Source organism: Gossypium arboreum, chromosome 10 (assembly GCF_025698485.1).
Source record: "Gossypium arboreum isolate Shixiya-1 chromosome 10, ASM2569848v2, whole genome shotgun sequence".
Taxonomy (NCBI): Eukaryota; Viridiplantae; Streptophyta; class Magnoliopsida; order Malvales; family Malvaceae; genus Gossypium; species Gossypium arboreum.
The window spans coordinates 54,747,582-54,771,061 of NC_069079.1; the positions used below are offsets into that span (position 1 = coordinate 54,747,582).

The following is a 23,480-nucleotide window of genomic DNA, read 5'->3' on the forward strand; positions in this document are numbered from 1 at the left end:
GGGCTATATTGAATAAAAAAAATTAATTCGTAAACTCCGGTAATGCCTCGTACCCTATTCCGGCAATGAATACGGGTAGGGGTATTACAACAACGAATTCTTTGATCTCAAAAATCCCGACTAACTTCAAACCATCCTCAAATCTTTTGCACATTATTGCCTCAGTAGATACACATTCACAAGCATACTGACTTAATCTTACAAATTCTCGCTCGTATTCTGTAACAGACATACAACTTTTTTTAAGCTCCAAAAACTCTTTACGTTTATGGTCGATAAATCTCTGACTGATGTATTTCTTCTAGAATTCAGCTTGAAAGAAATCCCAGATAACTCGCTCACTCGGAACTACCGATATTAAAGTTTTCCACCAGTGATACGATGTATCTCTCAAGAGTGAAACAACACATTTTATGCATTCCTCAAGATTCAATGACAATTCATCAATACTCGTATTGTGTTCTCTAACCAGAACTCGGCCCTTTCAGCATCATCATTCATTGTAGCTCGAAACTCTTCAGCCCCATATTTTCTAATCTTATCTACCGGAGGCTTACTTAACTGAACCAAATTCAGTTATGGCATAGCAGGAGCTTGTGGAGGATTAACCGGGGGTGAGGGTTGTTGTACAACCAGATTGGTTCTAATATATTGGCTAAACCAATCATTCATCATTTGATAGAAGGCTTGTCTAGCCCTACTATCTCGGCTACTCGTAGCCGGTCTAGAATTGGATGGCCCCGTCCCTTGCGAAGGTGTAGGTGCATTGCTTTCGACATCATCTATTACGGCTCGTTCGGGATTTATTTGCTATATAAAAGCACATTTTCAATGTTAGGATTCATCACACTATTGCAATTCATAAATATGGCATGTATAGCTAGACTCACATATGCTATGGTAGTCCTAGAACCGACTAAACCATAACTCTGATACCAAGAAAATGTAACACCCCTAACCCTTAACCATCGCCGGAATAGGTTAAGAGGCGTTATCTGACTTGTAACTCAATTCAGAACAATCATATATCAAATAACATCTCCTTTCAATAAATATAAGTCATTCTTATTCAATATGAACTTAAATCAAGCATACAAAGCCTAAATCATGCATTCGGAACCAAATCGGTAACAAATGGAAGTTCAGAACTTAGAAAAATTTTAACTTTTCAAGTGTCACACGCTCGTGTGAACAGGCTGTGTGCCTCACATGGCATTAGATACGATGTGTGTCTAAGCCGTGGCGAATACATACTAACTTTTCCACGCGGCCACAAGACACGCCTGTGTGTCAGGCCGTGTGAAAATTAGAGAGGCTACTAACTTGGCCACACGGCTGACCATAAGCCCGTGTGTCAGCCCGTATGACACACACGACCAATAGACAAGCCCGTGTGTCTAGGCCATGTCAAAACTAGAGGGTATACTGATTTTAATTCGTAGGGTACCCCAAGGGACACACAGCGGTGTAACGTGACCGTGTGTCACACACGACTGAGACACACGCCTGTGTCTCTGCCTGTGTGGACAAAAATAGGCCATTTGAATAGCCAACGTGCCACCCCAATTGGGTCAAACCTACAAGCACCAAACCAAGCATATATACACAACAACTTTAGCTAATTTCTATACCAAACCATACATCATTCATGCCATAACATTATCAAACATTTACATGCTCATAAACTCAACTCAATTGTGTCAAAACACAAGAACAAATCATATCAAACATATAGTTTCATCATCTCTAAACTCATGACCAAATCTCATACCAAAACTTGCCAAACTTACCATTTCTCTTAGCCATTCATGAACACATCAAATAGATCATCTTGCATCACATTTCATATACCAAAATCAAAAACATAAACACAATCATATCAAACCATATCACATGGCTAAATATAAACATTACAAAACCTATCCAAAGTACTTCTAGCCTATACATGCCATACTTTGCCATATACAATTTCAAAAGGTACCAAAATGAGATTCGATAGTGTGGTGACGATCCTCGACGATCTCCGAGCTCATAGCAACTTCGATTCTATAAAACAATGTAAACACACACAAAGTAAGCTTTCAAAAGCTTAGTAAGCTCGTACTAAATATCACCAACAGCTTATAAAATATAAAACATCAACACATAAACACTTATTAGTTCTCAATTTATCTATCAATTCTATGCCAACACAATTCATATGTTTATACCAATCCACGAACTTCATATACATAATATCATCTACCACATAGGTATCGTACATACCTGAACCTTCCCGTATTTATTCGTTTTCATTCTCATCTCTCGTCCCGATATTTTAAAACTTTCCAAAGATTATTCATGCTTTAAGCATTCGCACACTTAGTGCTTTAAGGTTTAGCCAAAGCTAGATCGATTTCTCACACTTATTGCCATCTCAATTAACCAAAGCTATCTCGGTATCGCACACCTAGTGCCTCATACAGCCGAAGCTATACCATTTCTCACACTTAGTGCTATTTATAGCCGAAGCTATTTTGAATCACACACTTAGTGCCAAATGCAGTTTATTTATCATCGTATTCGATGATAATCAAATACATACACAATTTATGTATAATCAAAGCATCAAAAATATACTTGTAACATCATGTATCACGTACGAACTTACCTCGTATTCGAAATTGCCGACTCGGATTGTCTACTCTATAACCTTCAAATTCCCTCGGTCTAAATCCAAATTCCTCTTTTCTTGATCTATGTGTATTCAAAATTTACCCTTTTATTCACCAAATAATTCAAATCAATCCATAAACGTTCATTTAGAGCATTTTACAATTTAGCCCTCACATTTTCACATTTTGATACTTTAGTCCGTAATTCACAAAATCACAAAATACACATAATTTGCATATACTCATGCTTGGCCAAATTCTCCTAGTACTCATACTGTCCACACATTTCATTTATTTCACATTTTAGTCCTTCAATTTACAAATTTCACAATTTAGCCCATTTTACTCAAAATCACCAAAAATTCAAAGACAATATATATCAACCCAACATATATCTTTTTTTTTCAACAACTAACATCACAAAGCTGATAATTTCATCAATGGAACATTTCAAAATCATCACAAAAATCAGAAATTGAGACATGGGTTTGATAGTATTCGAAGTAATGATTACTAAAACGTAGAAATTATCAAAAACCGATCAAAACACATACCTTAATCAAAGATTACAAGTGTCGAACCCTAAACAAATTTTTCTCTTTTCTTTTCTTGTATTTTCGGCCAAGGATGAACATAAAATGATCCATTTTCAAGCATTTGTTTTATTATTATTAAAATATTAATTAAATTCTCATTTTACCCTTTGTTGTAAAACTATTAAAACATTAATACCAATGTCACAAATGTCCATTAACCATATAAATTGCATATTAACCACATAAGGACCTCTCAAATAATAAGCCAAATCAAATAGGCACTTTTAACATATAACAGGCAACTTTTATATTTTACGCGATTAGGTCCTTTTTCAAAATTAAGCACACAAACATTCGAATTTTCATACGAGACTTCCACACATATCAATCATATAATAAGTACAGAAAATAATATTAAAATATTTTTTGACTCAGATTTGTGGCCCCGAAACTACTATTCCAACTAGGATCTAAACCAGACTGTTACAATTTAACTTTTATTCATTATATAAATTCATTTTAATAGAATAAAATTATTATTTCTAGGAATGATAAATTTTATTTAATTAAATGTTTTAATTTATAAATGTGAAAAATCTTATAAATAATAAATTCAATAAAACCAACAGCCGTAATCAATATATAAAACCAAGAAATCTGAAGGTCCAATATATTTAAATCTTTTTATTTTTCTCTTTCAGGCCAGGTTACATTTGGTTCAAACTTATCTCAGGTCCAGGAGCCAATCCTCTAAAACCTAAAATTTTCCCATGCATAGAGACATCATCAAACATCAAAATTTGCCCTTTTCTTTCTTTAATCCTTATTTTTCTATATTTGCATGCATGTTATGACTCAAAATCGTGTATTTACACGTTCTTACATCAATTCGTTAAAGGAAAATAGACGCATGACATCGAAAATTATCTTTGATTAAGAAAGTAAAAATATCATTTGTTCAGATTTGGTTCTAAAATTAACAAATTAAGTTTGAATAATTTGAGTGTCAAATTAATTGACCCAAATCTAAAATGACCAAAATTCTGAATAATTTGAATTCAAAATGACTTTACTTGAATCAAAATTAGTCAAAACCAAAACAACTCAAACTTGAAAACTATCTGAAACTTTTTAAGCTCAATCTAAGATCAATCAAATCCACTCAGTTGATAAATCTAGACATAATAGATGAATATATGGTCTAGAGATAGTAGGAAAGAGTATCATTGAGCCAGGTCTAGATCGAATTCTATCAAATCCGGTCTAACAACTCGCTTCACTGTTCATATATGAATAAAATATTAAAAACATTTTTATATCAATAATTATATATTTTATAATTAAATTTAAACTATAAATATCTTTTATTAATTGAGTGAAATTGGATTGACTCGAAATGAACGAGTTACTCAACCTACCAAAAATCTAAATAAGAATCTTGGTGTTATTATTGGAGGAATTTAACTTGGAGCTTCTATGCTGTTCAAAACATCAAATGTAATCATGTTCCCTTATTTGGTTTTGTTGCAAGAAATTCTTCATCTCAAGCAAACACTGTCGCCATTGCTTTTACGTGGAAAAGAGTCGACTTCACCTTCAATTAGGGGCGTGAAGTTATTTCACATGTTTGGGTTGCCTTCTTTTCTATGTCAAGTAGTGTAAAATATATTCATGGTAAATGCTTCCGTTCCTCTTTCTTATTGCATAATTCCACCTCAACTGGATTTAGATTTTTAAAATAGAATTAATTTATTTTATGGATACCTACTTTAGTAGTAGTTTGAGATTCGTACAAATATTTGATTTTTTTTTTTGGTAAATACAAAGAAGGGTATGCCTCAAAGCATCTTATTGCATATTCTACGTAGCACCTACAGCTTCCTCATATAGAATTACCTTTACACAAACACGTGGATTAACAAAGTATTGCAATACTGCTTTCCTCGATCCCTTTTGCCAGGCTATATTAAGGCCATCAACCACTGCCCAAAGTTCTACTTGGATCACATTAAAAGTGCGCACATTTCTACTATACTCGACTATCCACCTGCCACGGCTATCCTCAACTACTCAACCCGCAAAAGATCTTCTAAGAGCTTCTTTTCTTGCACAACCATATTAATTTTCAATCAATCCTCCTCCGCTGTACTCCACTGAGTTTGATTAGTCCTATTGCACAATGCTAAATTGTCACTTTACAGTCTTGCTTTGACATTTCTTGCCCAACTCACTCCTCGCTGCAACAATGTTTATTTCGAAACATTGCCTTATTCCTTGATTTCCACAATTTTCAAAAAATACTCCAAAGATCCCCACTCATAAGAACCTGCCACAAGCGAATTGAGGAACAACTTTCATATAATTTGACTTTGCTAATGTGCGGTCTCGAAGAACATGTAAACTATCTCTTGCCATGCACCACATCCAAGCAAGCCGTATCATTAGCCTTTCCTCTCTTACATCTCTCATCGTTTCTCAACAATCTATCTTTTAGTGCAATCCACAAATTGATGGACCCTTTGAGTCCCTTTAAAATGTCATATCTGCTGCCGCATCTGCTTTGGTTCTTCCCTTGATGTTTTTGCCAAATGATCGTAAGAGTTGCCCACTAAGAAGGTGCCTTGTTTAGACGATTGCCAAATGAGTATATATGTCCTTGCCCTTTCACATGGAGCACAAATACTAGAGGATAATCATTTGATAGAGATGTCACTAAAACTTATCCCACCACCGACTTCCATTTGCAATACCATATCGAAAACATAAGCAAAATCATCATAGCCATGACCAGTTATACAATGACTACGAACTATAGGAGGGGGTTTTGGACTTACTCTATCGGACACCGGAAGTCTCAGACCATGCTAGAATATCGAGTGTTCGACAAGGTTATTAGATCAGACCAAACGAAGGCCCTAGAATAAGGGCTTTGGAACCCATTCTTAGGCCGATGAAACCACCAAAGGCATGAGATACCATCATTGGGCTCCATTGATCTCGTCACTTAGGCCATGTAGGCCCAATACTTGGGATGAAGCCCACTTGCAAAAGCGGACCCTTTAATTTTTAATTAATTTGACAAATGATTTGACACTAAATAATATTATTAATTATACATAATGATTATTGTGGATTTAAAATTAAAATAAATAGAAATCTTTTTATCAGTTTACAAAAAAAAATCATTATCAATATAACAAAAGGAAATTCAATTAGTTCTTTCACTTTTTTATGAAAAAATTAAATGTTTATAATTTTTTCTTATATAATTATTTATAGAATATTTGAATTTTTAAAGCCATATTTTTAACTCGAGATTTAATTTCCAATTTCAGGGACCAACTTTGAGGACTATTTTTATGTACCTTGAAGGAAATATCATATTGTTGACAACAATAGTAAATCTAAAGTTTTTTTTTTTTAAGATTTTTTCATTTTGTTTGGCCAAAATTTTATCAATCAAAGGTTATAAAATATTATATTTAGAAGAAAACTAATGAAAATAAAAAAGAGGAAATGAAGTTTCAAAATAAACTCATTGGTATCAGGAATTGACTTGGAAAACGACTCATTAGTTGAGAGAAGTTTTTATTTTTTATTTTTGGGGGTTTTTAAAATTTATAAATGTGGAATGACTCTATTTTAAAAACTAAAAGTTTTGGTTAGAAAGTTTAAAAATCAAATTGATAGAATTTGTAAATGTGAAGAATTAAATTTATTGAATTATTTAGAATTAGGATCAAATTGATAAAATATGTAAGTATTGAGGATTAAATATGTTATTACACCAATTAGAAAAATGCTTTCATTTATCAATTTAATCGTGAGTGACCAAAACAAGAACGAATTCAAATATTAGTGCTTAAATTGAAAATTTTTAAAATTAAGTGACTAAAACAGAAACATAAACATAGTTAGGTGACTACTTGTAAAGTTTATCCATTTTTCTTAAAAAAAAAAGTAAACAAAATGTGAGATTTTTTTAAAAAGGAAAAGGGAATCCATTCATTGAATTCGAAAACCCTTGTTTTACTATTTAGAATTATTAAAATAATTTTATACTTTTTATATTTTTTGTATTATTTTAGAGGTTTATATTTGGTCATTTTACCCAAAAAGGCCCTTTAAAAAATATAATTACGGAAATAGGCCATTTATTGGGTTTTTTATCAGATTAGGCCGTTTTCCACGAAAACGTGTCCACATAAGCGCGATTTCAGAGTACATATCAGCAAAACGCTTCTCTAGGGGAGCGCTTTGTCCACGTCAGCAAAAAATGTGTCCTTGAGGGCACGTTTTGCTGACGTGGACAAAACGTTCCCCCAGGGAAGCGTTTTGCCCTTTTTTTTAAGGTTAGGGTTTTATTATTTAATTGATTTAGGGTTAGGATTTTTTAAGATTTAGGGTTAGGATTTTTAAGTTAAGGTTTTTATGGTTTTAGAGTTTAGGGTTTTAAGAAAAAATTAATTGAATTGGGGTATAAATTAACTATTAATTTTAAATACTAAATATTAAATTAGAGTTTAGGGTATTAGGGTTAATTGATTAAATTAGGAATTGATTTAGAGTTTAGGGTTAATTGATTAAATTTAGGGTTAATTGATACATAATGGTTTAAATATACTATTTTAATATTTTATTTCTTATAATATTTTAGTAAAAACCCTTAAATAACTCTTAACATGTAAACAACAACTTGGTAATTCGATTACTTCAACATTTAGGCTTTTTCCCCTTATCAATGGCTTAGATCATTTTATTTTTGATCACAGGCTAAGTTTCTTTTACTTTGTAACAAGCTCATTTCTGATTTTTTTAATTATTAATTTCTAATATATATACACGAAAAAAAAATCTCAAAGATAAAATGATTGCAGCATATATACATACTGATGCTATGCTAAGTTTAAGGTTTCGAGAAAAAATTAATTGAAGGGAATATTAAAAGAATGTTGAGAATTATGAGAGAATTGTGTGAAAAATAAATAAATGGAAAGTAAGTTTGAGAGAATTATAGAAATTGTGAGAGATTTGTGTGAAAAAATGATTTGGCGAGGTTTTATAACTTTTTTTTTTTGGACCGTTGGAAGCCAACGGTCAAATTTTTGGCCGTTACATTGGCAAAACGCTTCCCTGGGGGAGCGTTTTGTCCTTGTCAACAAAGCGCACCTTCAAGGACGCGGTTTTTGCTAACGTGGACAAAACGCTCCCCCAAGGAAGCGTTTTGCTGACGTGAACACTAAATTGCACTTACGTGGACGCGTTTTCATGAAAAATGGCCTAATCCAGTAAATAACCCAATAAACGGCCTATTTTCGTAATTATATTTTTTAAAGGGTCTTTTTGGATAAAATGACCTTTATATTTAAAGTTTGTGAACTTTTTTTTTAACAATAAAAAATATATATTTTATTATTTAAGTGATAATTCGTACTATCAAAGTGTGTTGCGGCCACAACACATCTTATAATTGGATTTCTGCGCAAACAGGACATTGAGATGGACTTGGCGTTTGGCATCTCTTCAAATGTTCCTTTACTCCAACCCTAGAATAGTTTTTTGATATGCCAAAAAATATATATTTTGACTTTTGAAAGTCATCTAATATTTTAAGAGGAATTAGAATAAATTTTCAAAAACATTAAGAATACAATTGTATTATATTAATTTATAATATCATATTTTAAAAGTATAGATTACTTTTAGCTAAAACTTTGCTTGCTTTGTGACAGAGAATTTAAAAATAATTATCATTGGTTTTGATGATATCAGGTTTTTTTGACATAATTTCTATAATTACTTATAATTCTTTTCTAACTCATAAATAGAAGGATAATGTGTTTCAGCGCACTCGAACCCATATTCTCTTGCATTAATAACAATACTCATGTCAATCAAATTAAAACTCAATCGACCCATCATCATCAATCTTGAAAGGAATTAATTTGATAAATTTAAATATTTTGTGAGAAAGATTTGACATTTTAGCGGTTCTAGGAAATAATTATATTTTTGAAAGAAACAATTATTAATATTTTGATAATAATTTTTATTTCTAAAGAAAATTGTCCATTAAACAGAAAAGTGATTCCACGAAAAAGAATAATTAAAATTTCGATTTAAGAGATTTAATGATTAAAACTTCAATTTAAGAGATTTAGTTTGATTTATATATAAAAAGAGAGGTAGCCCTCTATATAAGATTTCATTATTAATTTTGATAGGATTTTACTCTCAATTCTATAAGTATGTAAGTGAATTTTATAAAAAATAATAGATTTCTAAGTTTTAAAAATAATAAATTACTTTTTGAATGCCCAAAACAGCTAATTATGCGCAATAATTCAATTATGAATCTATTCAACTTGTTTGCGAAACAGGAAAACAAAACTCTCTAATATTTGACCAATATAAAATTTCAATTATCTTTAAATATAATTTTAATGTCAAAATTGAATAAAGTAATGGAAATTGAAGTTGTAAGTAAGTTGAGGTTAACCTAAAAAAAGCCACGTCATTGGATATATTAATTGAAAATTGAAAGTATCCTAACGTGCCCGATTGTCTCAAGTAGAATGCAAAATAACATAAATGTGGCAGAAAAGTGAAGATACAGAAAACAATTTATAAAAATCATGCTTCTTGTTTCTTTTCCACATTTAATTTATTCTCCGACTCAAACAACCATATGGAGATTACAAAGGTGTTACCCGACGACTGCATATCTCTCATCATATCCTTAACTTCGCCTCGAGACGCCTGTCGAATGGCCCTTCTTTCTCATGCTTTCAACTCAATTGCAGACTCCAATGCTGTATGGCAGATGTTTCTGCCCCTTGATTATATTCATATCATTTCTAATTCATCGTCGCCTCCGTCGTTGCTCTCATTGCCCAAGAAGGACCTTTATATCAGTCTATGTTATCATCCCATTCTTACTCATAATGGGGATATGGTAAGTCCTACTCAACTTATTTTCCATTTCTCTGCTACCAACTTATACTTCTATAATTTTTTTTGGTACATAAGAAGAAGCAACAGGAAACTTGAATTATTTTTATTTAATACTTAAAATTATCTATAATATTTTTTGGATTCAATCATCATATAAAAAAATAAACATACTTTTAACAAGCTCGAACCTGCATTCCCTATAACTAATTTCCTATAACTAATGACAGTATCATATTAAACGTGTTAAAATTCCCTCACTATAAATTATTGTTGATTGAAGGAGTGTCCAAATAAAACTAACATACGTATCCAAATCAAAGTTGTCTACACTTAACAGTCACATAATTAATTTCTATTGGAGATGACGTGGATCGCAATTAGGGATGAAAAAGTAAATAAAATCCGGTTGTTTTTATCTGGGCATTCCATTTTCATGAATTTAAATTTTAGTAAAACATATATACAATTTAATTAGGACCTCGTTCTTTTGCTCCATGTGCCCCTTGTCTGAATCATTGATAATGTTGCCCATTTTCCTTTTCCCGTGTATCTTGAAATAGAAGTTTCAACTAGAGAAGGAGAATGGAAAGAAGTGGTATATGGTAGGGGCAAAAGCACTTTCAATTCAATGGGTTGATACACCTCGCCACTGGACTTGGATATCACTACCAGACTCTAGGTTTGTTCTTCACGCTTTTCCTTTATTTTTAACATGTGAAATGAAAGAGATCAATACATTTCTTTATTTTTTTTATATTAAAATAAATATATAAATTTTACATTGGGAGGATGGGTTTATGTACATAGAGTTCAAATTCTAGGCATGATGTAAATGGACTCTATACTCATACAAAACAATAGCTTATTGCCGCCATACTCTTTATTTCTTTCCAAGCTTCTAATCACTCGGTACAAAATTGCATTTGTCTTGATACGGAATTTTTATTAGAAGTACAACTTAACTTTTTTAATAGGGTTACTTTACCAATTCTTTAAATAAATAGGACAAAAGTTGATCTAATTTCTGTTACAAGAGCTTTTTATGTTACTTTTACGACAAATCAATTGAAAGTGTGTATTATTTTATTATCTTATTGTAAGATGCATATGATGACAGGTTTTGTAGGGTTGCTAAGCTTAAGAATGTGGGGAGGCTGGAAATAAAGGGAAAGGTTAAGCTGAGCACCCTATCTTCCAACACAAACTATGCAGCATACTTTGTGTTTAAGCTTGTGAGAGACAGATATGGTTTCAGGCATACACCTGTGGAGTTGGATGTCAGCATTGAGGGAACAGCGGCAGGAGAAGTGCATAGTGTAATCCTAGACCCACCACGAAATATGCCACAGCAAGCTAAAGAGAGGGCAGATGGGTGGTTGGAGATTGAAATGGGGGAGTTCTTCAATGGATTTGAAGATGATAAGACTGTGGAATTTAGTCTACGGGAAGACCATGATGATCAACCAAAACGAGGCCTTATTGTCCAAGGAATTGAGCTTAGACCTAAACATAATAGGTAGCTTGCATTGCTTTGTAATTTAGGTTGGCTTCTCATTCATTATGTATGTCATATTGTCATCTATATAGTTTTATTATCAAATTAAGTTTGCCTTACATCAAATATGAATAATACTTTGAAAAAAAAAAGAAAAGTCAAAACTATAAATAATGAGAGGATAATTCAAGTTCTTTGGGTAGTAGACAAGGAGCTAATCTTCACAAATTGCATTTTTGCTCATGAATATCCCTTTAAACAGTGTGTTGAAATTGGTCCACGGAAACCTCATGTAACTTAAATTTTATTTGTTGATAAAAATATTAGAAAGGAGTTGCTATGTGTACAAGACTTTGAATCCAATTTATTTGGTAAATGTGAAAATTAAGATATTTTTAAAATATTAAATAAAAAGTAGAAATTCTATCATACGCATATACATAAATGAGAAGGGATCGTATAAAACTGTGATTCCACATCATCCTTATCCCTTTTCAATGGAAGTATGACTAATCAAATTTTTCTTTCTAATTTTCAGCTTTTTCCACTTGAAAAAAATTCAAATCCAACTAAAAATGCTAAAGATCAGGAGGAAAAAGTTGATTTGTCATTCTCCCATTGAAAGGGATAAGGATGACGTGGAATCACAGTTTCATACAATCTATTCTCATACATAAACTATATCATTAGTCACTAAACTATGGGTAAATCACTCGGTTATTAAAATCAATGTTATATGATTTTCTCTATATACACTATCTGCACCACTTGAAAGCTCTTTTTCTCCTTTTTTACAATTCATTTCCTTTCATTAAATAACTTTGGATGTCATGAATTTTTTAACCAAAATTCAAACAACTATTTTATTTGATATTCGATATTGACTATAATATCAACTTGGATCTAAGGTAGGGGCGAAGCCAGAAAATTTTTTTAGGGGGGGCGGATGAAATTTTAATTTTTTATAGTTTATATTTTTACAATTTATAAAGGATTAAATTGAATTTTTATAATTTTAGGGAGGGCCAAAGTGCAATTTTACCTTTACTAATTTAAAATTTTTAAAAAAATTTAAGGGCCTAAAATAAAATTTTCCATTTTAGGGGGGTCCAGGGCCCATGCCAGCCCCCTGGCTACACCCCTGATCTAAGGTATATTTTTCTACTTATCAATGGATACTGATCCAACTTACCAATCATCGAATCGTCACTTGGAGTTTATTGGCAGAACTTTAAAAAAAAAACTTAACAGCCCAGTGACATAAATAAAACTTCTGAATAGTTCAGTGACTTAAATGAAAACTTTTAAATAATTCAATAACTAACTTGTAATTAAATGAAAAAACAAAAATTTAATCTAATTTACTTTCTTTTAAAAAAAACAGCTTTTAAGTTCCTAAAGTTCATGATGGAAGGAAATCCCCCGTCACTAACCAATTAAAATAATGCCACGTCCTCTTTTAACAAATTTGGAAAGCAGTTTACTTTATATAGTGCTTGTAACATCCTGAAATAGGGCCTAGTCGGAACAGTGGTTTCGGGACCACAAATCCGACATTGAAATATTTATTTTATGATTATTATGAGGTTTAGAAAATGAGAATATGCATGTGTTAAAGTTTCATGAAGAAATTTTATGAGTAAGGTGTCCAATTGGAAAATAAGGACCAAATCTAATAAATTGTAAAACTTGGATTCTGGAAGCAATTTGTATGAAATTTCTTTAGATTATTAATTAAAAGGTATTAAAGAGAAATTTTCCCAATTTCTAAGTTTTTGGACAAAAATGGGTATGTATTGATGAAATTTTAAAGAAAGGGCTTAAGGGCATTTTGGTCATTTGGCTATTTAATGAAATAAAATGGGAAAATGAAGGCAAAAATCAGCCATTCTTCTCCTTCATCCAGCCGAAATTCTCAAGCCCTCCATAGCTAGGGTTTTCAATATTTTCAAGATCAAAAGTAAGTGCTCCCAAGCCCCGTTTTTAATGTTCTTTGTATTTTTAAAATCCCGGTAGCTTACTCTCTTTATTTCTACCCATATTTTAAGTTAGGGTTCATGTTTTCAAAGTGACCCATGTGTGAAATGTTTATTCTTTGATGTTTTATGGAGGAATATGAAAGTTGGATGTGTGTTAAACATATTTTCCTAGGTGATTTTCATGAAAAACCCCTAAAATGACTGAAAGTTTTCAAGAGAGCTTTTAATAAAACTGTTCTATATTATTAATTGAAGAATTGAACTTAAATAGAGAAAAGAGTCCTAATCCTAATTGGGAAAATAGTTCCCTTATTCTAATAAACTACTAAAATATAAAAGAAAATAGTTCCTTGTCCTAATAAACTACTAAAAGATAAAATAAAAATATTCCTAGAATATGAATAAAACTTATCTACCTAAATAAGATTTATCTACCTAAATAAATTTAAAATATATACATATTTCAACACCCTCCCTCAAGTTGGTGCATATATATCAATCATGCCCAACTTGCTTACAAGAAAATCAAAGTTTGTCTTAGAGAGTCCTTTGGTGAGTATGTCAGCAATCTGTTGTTTTGAAGGAACAAACGGAATGCACACTTGGCCTTCTTCAATCTTCTCCTTGATAAAGTGTCTATCAATCTCAACATGTTTAGTTCTGTCATGTTGGACTGGGTTGTGAGCAATACTAATGGCAGCTTTGCTATCACAGTACAACTTCATTGGTGAAGTTATTGGTTTCCTCAGTTCTTCCATAATTCTTTTTAACCACATCATTTCACAAATTCCTTGAGCCGTTGATCTAAACTCAGCCTGTGCACTACTTCTTTCTAAACACTTTTTTTTTGCTTCCCCAAGTCACAAGGTTTCCCTAAACAAATGTACAGTATCCTGATGTAGATTTTCTATTTGTTATTGAGCCTGCCCAATCTGCATCTGTATAAGCTTCAATTCCTCTTTGTTCGAATTTCTTGAAGAATAAGCCCTTTCCCGGTGAACTCTTCAAGTATCTTAGAATTCGAAACACTACTTCTTCATGTTCCTCCATTGGAGAGTGCATAAATTGACTCACTAAGCTCACTGCAAAAGCTATGTCTGGCTTTGTATGTGATAAGTAAATTAACTTACCAACTAATCTTTGGTATTGCCCTTTATCAACTAATCGACCTTCTTTATTTCTGAATTTTACATTTGGATCAATTGGTGTGTCAGCTGGGCGGCAACCACTCATCTCAGCCTCTTTTAAAAGATCAATCACATATTTTTCTGAGAGACCACAAGACCCTACTTTGATCGAGTAACTTCTATTCCAAGAATGTATTTCAAAGGACCCAAGTCTTTAATCTCAAACTGCAATGCTAAATGCTCCTTGAGACGCCTTATTTCATCCATATCATCTCCTGTAAGAATGATATCATCGACATAAACTATAATAACTGCTATTTTACCTTTTTGTGAATGTCGATAGAACATTATGTGAATGTCGATAGAACATTATGTGATCACTTGCCCTTGTGAGTAACCTTGTTTTTTAACAACTTGAGTGAATCGTTCAAACCAAGCTCGAGGAGACTGCTTCAGACCATACAAAGATTTCTTGAGTTTACATACTCGAGTTTCAAATTTTTCTTCAAAAACCGGAGGAGGATCCATGTAAACTTCTTCTTCAAGTTTTCCATTTAGGAAAGCATTCTTCACATCTAACTACTGTAAAGACCAATCAAGATTAACAGCAATTGATAAAAGAACTCTAACGGAATTTAATTTGGCCACTGGAGCAAACGTTTCAAGATAATCTATCCCGTATGTTTGAGTGTACCCTTTAGCCACCAACCGGGCTTTGTATCTATCTAAAGATCCATCTGGTTTAAATTTGGTTGTGAACACCCATTTACAGCCCACTGTTTTTTTCTCTACAGGTAATTCCATTGTTTCCCATGTACCTATTTTTTCAAGAGCGCGCATCTCCTCTAAAATAGCCTCCTTCTACTCAGGAACCTGTAAAGCATCTTTCACATTTTTGGGTATTTGTACAGTATCGAGACACGAAACAAAGGTTGAGAATGTCAAAGACAAGGCTTTATAGGATACAAAGTTAGACATGGGATATTTGACAATATTTCTGGCTTCGATCGCCGGCTCCCCTGTCATCAGGTCACCAACTTCCTTGACCTTCCGGCACTGGGTAGGCGTCAGCCCCCATACATGGTCTTACGACTTTGCGGAGACTTGTGTTTTTGGTAAACAGTCGCCCAAATTTATGTTTCGTAATTTCATAATCCAATTTTTCAATTTTTAGTTAGAATATAATTTTAAAATTATATTTATATTTAATTGGCCCTTGGATATTTGACAATATTTCTAACACCTTTTCTTTTGGCAATTGGAATAACTAAATCAGAAAATTCATTGACTGGATTATGAGTTTTACCTAGACTTTTGACAGGATCTTGCGGGTCAAATTCTTGGTGATGAAGCTGGTGGATTCCACTTTCTTGATTTCGATTTCTTCTTGAATAAACAATTAACTATTTTGTTTGTTTTTTATTCTCATGATTAGACTGTACACCTTCATCCTCCTTTTCATTAACATTAACATCATTAATTTCTGTTTTAATTATAAATTCGCCTTCCCCATTATTAGAATCCCTATGTTGTATATTCCTAATCTTTTTTTGATCAATTATAGAATCTTCCTTAGTAGAATTCCTTCCCTGAAGATTAGAATCAAAATAATATTGTGTTTCAACAAATGTGACATCCATGGTAATAATAATCTTTCTATCAATTGGATCATAACATTTGTAACCCTTTTTAGTAGAAGTATAACCAACAAAGACACATTTTTTTGCTCTAGGATCTAGTTTACCTTGGTTGTGAAGATGAAAAAAAACACTACACCCAAAAACTCGGAAGGATAAATCTGTGATCAATTTAGAGTTAGGAAAATTATCTTTAAAGAGACTAAAAGGAGTTCTATAGTTTAGAGTTTTACTGGGCATTCTATTAATAAGATATGTAGCTGTTAACAAGGCTTCGCCCCAAAGATAACGTGGTGCCTGACTAGTGAACATCAAGGCTCTAGTTACTTCCAAAAGATGTCAGTTTTTTTCTTTTCGCAATCCCATTTTGTTGTGGTGTATTTATACAATAACTTTGGTGGACTATTCCATGTTTGGTTAAGAAAACACCTAATTGGTCGCTAAAAAATTCCCCACCATTGTCAGTCTGAAATACTTCTATTTTCACACCAAATTGTGTTTTCACCATAGCATAAAAATACTAAAACACATTTTTAACTTCAGACTTATCTTTTAATAAAAACAACCAACAAAGTCGAGTATAATCATCAATAAAAGTGACAAACCAACATTTTCCTAAAAAGGTCGAGACTCTTGAAGGTCCCCAAACATCACTATGAATTAATGAAAAAGGTTTGGAGGCTTTATAATTTTGAGGTGGAAAGAATGACCGATGATGTTTAGCCAATTCACGAAATTCACAATGATATAAAGAAAGACTTTTATTTTTAAAAAGATTAGGTAACAAATATCTTAAATAGTAAAAATTAGGATGTCCAAGCCTATAATGCCAAATCATAACCTTATCAGAAACAGAATTTAAACATAAAGTAGTTGTTGGTTAACTTAGATGGTCGTCTTCAAGAAAGTAAATTCCACCAAATTCATTAGCATTGCCAATCATCCTCCCCGAGACCATGTCCTGAAACTTACACATAGAGGAGTCAAATATAACATGACAATTTGAGGACTGGGATAATTTACTGACCGCTATGAGATTACAAGCTAGATTTGGCACATGTAAAACATCATGTAAAACCAAGGAAGATGAAATTTTAACAGTGCCTTTCCTGACTATTGCCGAGAAGGACCCATCTGCTAGTTTGATCTTTTTGTTTCCTGCGCAAGGTGTGTAAGTTGAAAAAAGAAAATGACTACTAGTCATGTGATCACTAGTCCAGAATCAACGATCCATGTATTTGTTTTATAAGGCTTGACACTTGAAAAAAGTAAAAATCAATTACTGATTGGGCAAAAGAGGAAGAAGGATTATTGGATGAGTTAGGAATTGAAGAATTCATCCGAAATTGTGGTGATTGAAAAAACTTGTGTAGATGCTCTAATTGTTCCTTAGTGAATGGAGACCCTTCCAGAGAACTTTGGCCCTTATAATTTCCATTAGTTGTTTGGAAAGCTCTGCTATCCCCTGATTGTGAACCATGACCATTGCCACTCATTTTCCTTCCATTTGTCAGTTTCCCATGGAGCTTCCAACACGTTTCTCAAGTATGCCAATATTTTTTTATAGTGATCGCACCAAGGTTTTTTCTTATCTCTAGTGAAGGTTGTTTTAACCATGATGTTACTAGAGATTTTAACCTAGCTCAGATGCCATGAAAGTTTTCAATAGAGCTTTTAATAAAACTGTTCTATATTATTAATTGAAGAATTGAACTTAAATAGAGAAAAGAGTCCTAATCCTAATTGGGAAAATAGTTCCCTTATTCTAATAAACTACTAAAATATAAAAGAAAATAGTTGCTTTGTCCTAATAAACTACTAAAAGATAAAACAAAAATATTCCTAGAATATGAATAAATCTTATCTACCTAAATAAGATTTATCTACCTAAATAAATTTAAAATATATACATATTTCAACAATGACATTTTTGCAAAAGGTGTAAAATATGTGGTAGAAATATGAAATAATGGAAAAATGTGGGCTTCCATAAGAGGGAAAAACATTCGTCTAGGCTTGGGTAAGGTAGAAATTGCATGCATTTCATTATACGAACCTAGAGACTAAATCGTAAAAATATGAAAGGTTAAGGGCAAAACGGTTATTTTTTTCGGGGTGAAATTTAAACTCGAAAGGAATAATGTGAGGTATTAATGATTCATTTTTATTGTTATAGATCCTGAGGAACAAATTCTGGAGGTCGATCAAGGAAAACGAAATATTTCGAAATAACTGAAATGCGAAATCGAGACAAATACCAGGTAAGTTCGAATAACTTAAAGTAAACTCATTATATACCTAATTGCATGTTTTATGAATGTATGAATATTTTATTTGATGATGGCATGAAAATCCATGAAATGTGTTATTAATAATGACATTATGATAAATGTCCCGGTTGAGGTTAAAAAGGAAGTCCGATGGGTAAACCATGATTTACATGTGACTTGAGATCCTACATGTGTTGCAGAAAGGATTTAGCCCACACGGGTAATCCGTTGGTCTCAAATATAGAAAGGATCTAGCCCGGACGGGTGTTTCTTGAGTGATCGAGCCTTCCAAAGAGTATGTGTGCATTGTGGATTTAGCCCGGACGGGTAATCCGATTAGGGTCTAAATTTAGCCTAGACTGGTAATTCAGATTCGAGCTCATTAAGGGTGTTTTTCGCTATAAGGGATTAAGCCTAGACTAGTAATCCCAACATCACTTTATGAGTTGATATTACGGGGGATTTATCCTGGACTGGTAATCCCGCCGTAAGATGCGAGGTTCGCGAGAGTGCATACATGAGATGATCGTTCTTATAACTTGAAGGTAAATGGATAATCCATCGAGATTTCCAGGAAACTCAACGGGATTAACATGAGATATAAGAATGAAAACGTTGAATGATGAGCTCATCTTAGACAAGTTACATGGTGCATTGTTATATGACTATCTTGTTGATTGAGTGCATGTGATAGGGAAACCATTTCGTGCTTGTTGGTCTTATTGCCTAATATGGTTGCATGCTAATTAATTGGTAAGTTTACTTTCTAGTTATTTAGGCTTACTAAGCATGTAAATGCTTACCCTTCAATTTTCCTTGTCTTACAGAGCTCGGGGGCTTGTAAAGATTGGAAAACCGTCGGAGATTTAACACACTATCATCTTGTCTAGCTTTGGTATATAGATACTTTTATTTTGATCAATGGCATGTATAGGGCTTTTGTTTATTTTGTTATACGTGTCATTTGATTTGCCAATATAAAGGCTTGTAATGGTATACATGTTCACTTGTATATGGCCATGAGAATTGGCTCATTTTGATGTAGGTTATGACCTACAAATTTGTGCCTGTTTATGTTCAATTGTGCTAGTGAGGATGAAATATGGCCTACCACATTTCCATACATGTAATGTGACCAAATCACATGGGATGACTAGGTCATAATTGGCAATGAGTAATAATAATGAGCCAATCTTAAAAGTATTTTAAGGCACAGAAACCCTTAATACAAAGGGAATAACCTAGCATGTGTAAAACCGATGAGATGAGGATTACATGCAATGAGGTTTATCAAGGTCATTCAAGATGTATAATTAGGCCTTGTTATGTATTATAGGAACCTAGAAGAGTATGGGGTTGATAGAGGGTGACCAAAGGCTTGGAAAATAGCCTAACAAGGTCCAAACGGGTAGTTACACAGGCATGTGTCTAGGCCGTGTGTGGCACACGGATCGCCGTATAGGCGTGTGGTATGGCCGTGTGCCCCCTGTACCTCAAAATTTTAAGTCAGAATGCATGGTAGTAAACACACGGGTAGAGACACGGCCGTGTGTCTCAACCGTGTGGAGGGCACGGTCTAGCACACGGGTATGTGTCTTGGCTGTGTGCCCCTAAATACATGTTGACGTCATAAACAGAATGCTCGAGTTTTTGGACACAGGCGACCACACAGGCGTGTCTAGGCCATGTAAAGGACACGGGTGTGTGCTTGACCGTGTGAAAACCCTTTTAGGTTCGAAATGGAAAATAATTTTTAGAAATTCAACACGGGTGTAGGAGACGAGCGTGTCCCAAAACACACGAGCGTGTGCATTGCCTCCACACGGACGTGTGACGCTTAACCTAGAAAATTTTCTAAGAACTTTTTTAAGTTCTTGGTCTAGTCCCGGACCCTTTTTAATGTATGATTTAGGCCTCATAGGCCCATAATAGGGACACTAAGATGTTGTTTGAATGGTTTCAAATTGGAACAAAATTTTATAACTCATATTACCTGAAAATGTTCGAGTACATGTCTGGTAACGCCTCGTACCTGGTTCCAGTCTAGGGTACGGGTAAGGGGTGTTACATTTAGTGGTATCAGAGCTACGGTATAGTTGGTTGTAGGACTATCGTAGAGAGTATTAAGTCTTGCTATACATGCCATTATACGAACGTTGATAGTGTGACATCTCCTAACTGTTTAATTGTCTTTGAATATAGTAAATGTCTTCTAATCAAGCACAAGATGAATCTGAGGGAGCTGAGAGCCATGCTCTAGCATCCGTAAATGAGCCATTTCTAGTAGTAGTAAAAGGCCTATGTTTGAAGGTCGGGAAGAGGCCAGAGTCGCCTTCTTTGACATGATGGATGAGTGGTTTGGAGATTATTTGAGAAATCACCCCAACATACCACGACCTCCGCCACCCCCTAACCAACCTGATAAGGAATTGCCACGAGGTATGGCACCTGTAAGAATTGGTAAAGCCCCTGTAGACAAGCTTAGAAAGTATGGGGCTGAGGAATTTAGAGCTAAGATTGATGATGATGCTAAACGAGCCGAGTTCTGGCTTGAGAATACTACATGAGTATTGGACGAATTATCATGCACACTTGAGGAGTGTTTAAAGTGTGATGTATCTCTTCTAAAGGATACTGCATACCATTGGTGGAAGACTGTATCTTTAGTGGTACCAAAGAAAAACCTCACTTGGGAATTTTTCTAGGTAGATTTTAAGAAGAAATACATCAGTCAAAGTTTCTTAGATTCGAAACGGAAGGAGTTCCTAGAACTCAAACAAAGAAATAAGACGGTACCGAAATACGAAAGGAAATTTGTGAGACTAAGTTAGTATGCAACTGAATGGGTCCAAACAGAGTCAGAAATGTGTAAAAGCTTTGAGAAAGGTCTGAATGAGGAAATCAAGTTATTGATTGGGATCCTTGAGATACGAGAGTTCGCTGCATTAGTTGATCGGGCCAATAAAGCTGAGGAGCTCAATAATGAAAGGAAATAAGCAAAGAGAGAAGCTCGAGTTTCTAGTAAGAGATCCAGCGGTAAGACGCTCTTATTTTCCACAAAGAATCAAGGAGTCAACATGAATGCTTCACTTCATCGGTAGGATATTCAGGTAGAGTGAGAAGCTCTAAACGACGTAACTAGAAGTCTTTCTCCCTGAGGGTGACTAGTGTGGGAAGTGTAGATGATCAAAAGTCGAAATGCAAAAGCTACAACAAATTTCACTTCGGAGAGTGCCGAATGAAGCGCGGTGCATGCTATAGATGTGGTTCTCTTGACCACTTCCTCAGAGACTGTCCCTAGCGAACCGATAAAGAGGTGAAAGTAGCCCCAAAGTTAAGTGCTCCTATTCCACGAGGTAGACCTCCGAGGTATCCTGGAAGTGCTAGTGGCAGTCGAGTTGTAGCCAAAGACACTACAAAATCAGAGGCTCGAGCCCCGGCAAGAACGTAGGAATACGTGCTCGAGAGGAAGCCTCTACTCCTGACGTCATCATGGGTACTTTTTCTCTTTTTAATACTTGTGTTGTTGCCTTAATTGATCTGGGGTTGACGCACTCATACATTTGCATGAGATTGGTGTCTAGTATGAATATATCCATTGAACTTACGAAATTTATTATCAAAGTGTTGAACCCATTAGGCAAGTCAGTTCTAGTCAATAAAGTCTGTAAGCATTGTCCTTTGACAATTCAGGGTCATTGCTTTGTGACTAACCTTATGTTATTGTCATTTGATGAGTTTGATGTAATACTTGGTATGGATTGGTTAGCTTGCATGATGTAATTGTAAAATGTGGTAGCAAGTATATTGTATTGAAGTGCCAAGATGGTGAGATTTTACGGGTTGAATCAAAAGAATCGGGTACACCACCGGTTGTAATTACCTCAATGATGGCTCGAAGATATATAAGAAAAAGGTATAAAGCCCACCTTGCTTTTGTTCTAAACACTAAGGAAACTGAGTTGAAGATTGAGTCCGTGCCAATAGTATGTGAATATCCAGACGTGTTCCCGGAAGAATTACCCGGATCGCCTTCTCAAAGAGAGATAGAGTTTGGTATTGAACTGGTGCCAGGAATAGCTCCTATTTCTATTGCTCCATATAGGATGGCACCAACCGAGCTGAAAGAGTTAAAAACACAGTTGCAAGAGCTTATAGATAAAGGTTTTTCAAGGCCTAGTTTTTCGCCTTGGGGTGCTCCAGTATTATTTGTAAAGAAGAAAGATGGTTCAATGAGGCTATGTATAGATTATCGACAACTGAATAAGGTAACTATCAAGAATAAGTATTATTTTCCAAGGATCGATGATTTGTTCGACCAGTTGAGGGGAGCCTATAACACCCTTAACCCGTATCTACCGTTAAAATAGGGTTTCGAAGCATTATTAGAATTTGCAGATCACTTAAAAAAATTTCAATTAAATACTTATCGATTCAATGCATCATATAAATAAATATATTACCGTTCAATCAATAGCTTGGCACTTGTCTAAGCATCAAACAACAACATTGTTAGTATACTAGTACGTATTTCATCTAAATTCAATATTGATATACTTATTTTCTCTACATGTCACACTTGAGTTTAATAATTGTCTCAACTTACATGATTTCCTTGTATCAACATATCAAAGATAATCCTATATGTACATGTCATGAAACATATCATTCTCTCACCGTTTCTTCATAAATATATATCATTCATTTCATTATATCAATATTTCATGCTCCATCATTTCCATATATTTTGTATATATTTATTCGGTACTAGTTTATATCAAACTTAACATAAATTATATTCCATGTACCTATACTTATTTCGTTTATC

The 23,480-nt window shown here is 33.8% G+C and overlaps 1 protein-coding gene across 1 annotated transcript; it reads left to right on the forward strand.

The window, feature by feature from the left end:
* The first annotated feature begins 1,674 nt into the window (after positions 1-1,674).
* Positions 1,675-11,849, forward strand: LOC108452659 (putative F-box protein PP2-B12). The gene is made up of 4 exons (XM_017750460.2): positions 1,675-1,754; positions 9,896-10,145; positions 10,705-10,823; positions 11,262-11,849. The coding sequence occupies exons 1-4, from the start codon at positions 1,675-1,677 to the stop codon at positions 11,662-11,664; spliced, it is 852 nt and encodes a 283-aa protein (XP_017605949.2). The 3' UTR covers positions 11,665-11,849.
* Positions 11,850-23,480: the final 11,631 nt, after the last annotated feature.

What these genes read in the sequence shown, in the direction of transcription:
- LOC108452659 (XM_017750460.2), top strand. Translation starts at nt 1,675, where the DNA reads ATGCTCATAAACTCAACTCAATTGTGTCAAAACACAAGAACAAATCAT. An exon ending in GTTTCATCATCTCTAAACTC is followed by an intron (nt 1,755 to 9,895) that starts ATGACCAAATCT and finishes GATTACAAAGGT; the next exon opens with GTTACCCGACGACTGCATAT. An exon ending in TTACTCATAATGGGGATATG is followed by an intron (nt 10,146 to 10,704) that starts GTAAGTCCTACT and finishes ATCTTGAAATAG; the next exon opens with AAGTTTCAACTAGAGAAGGA.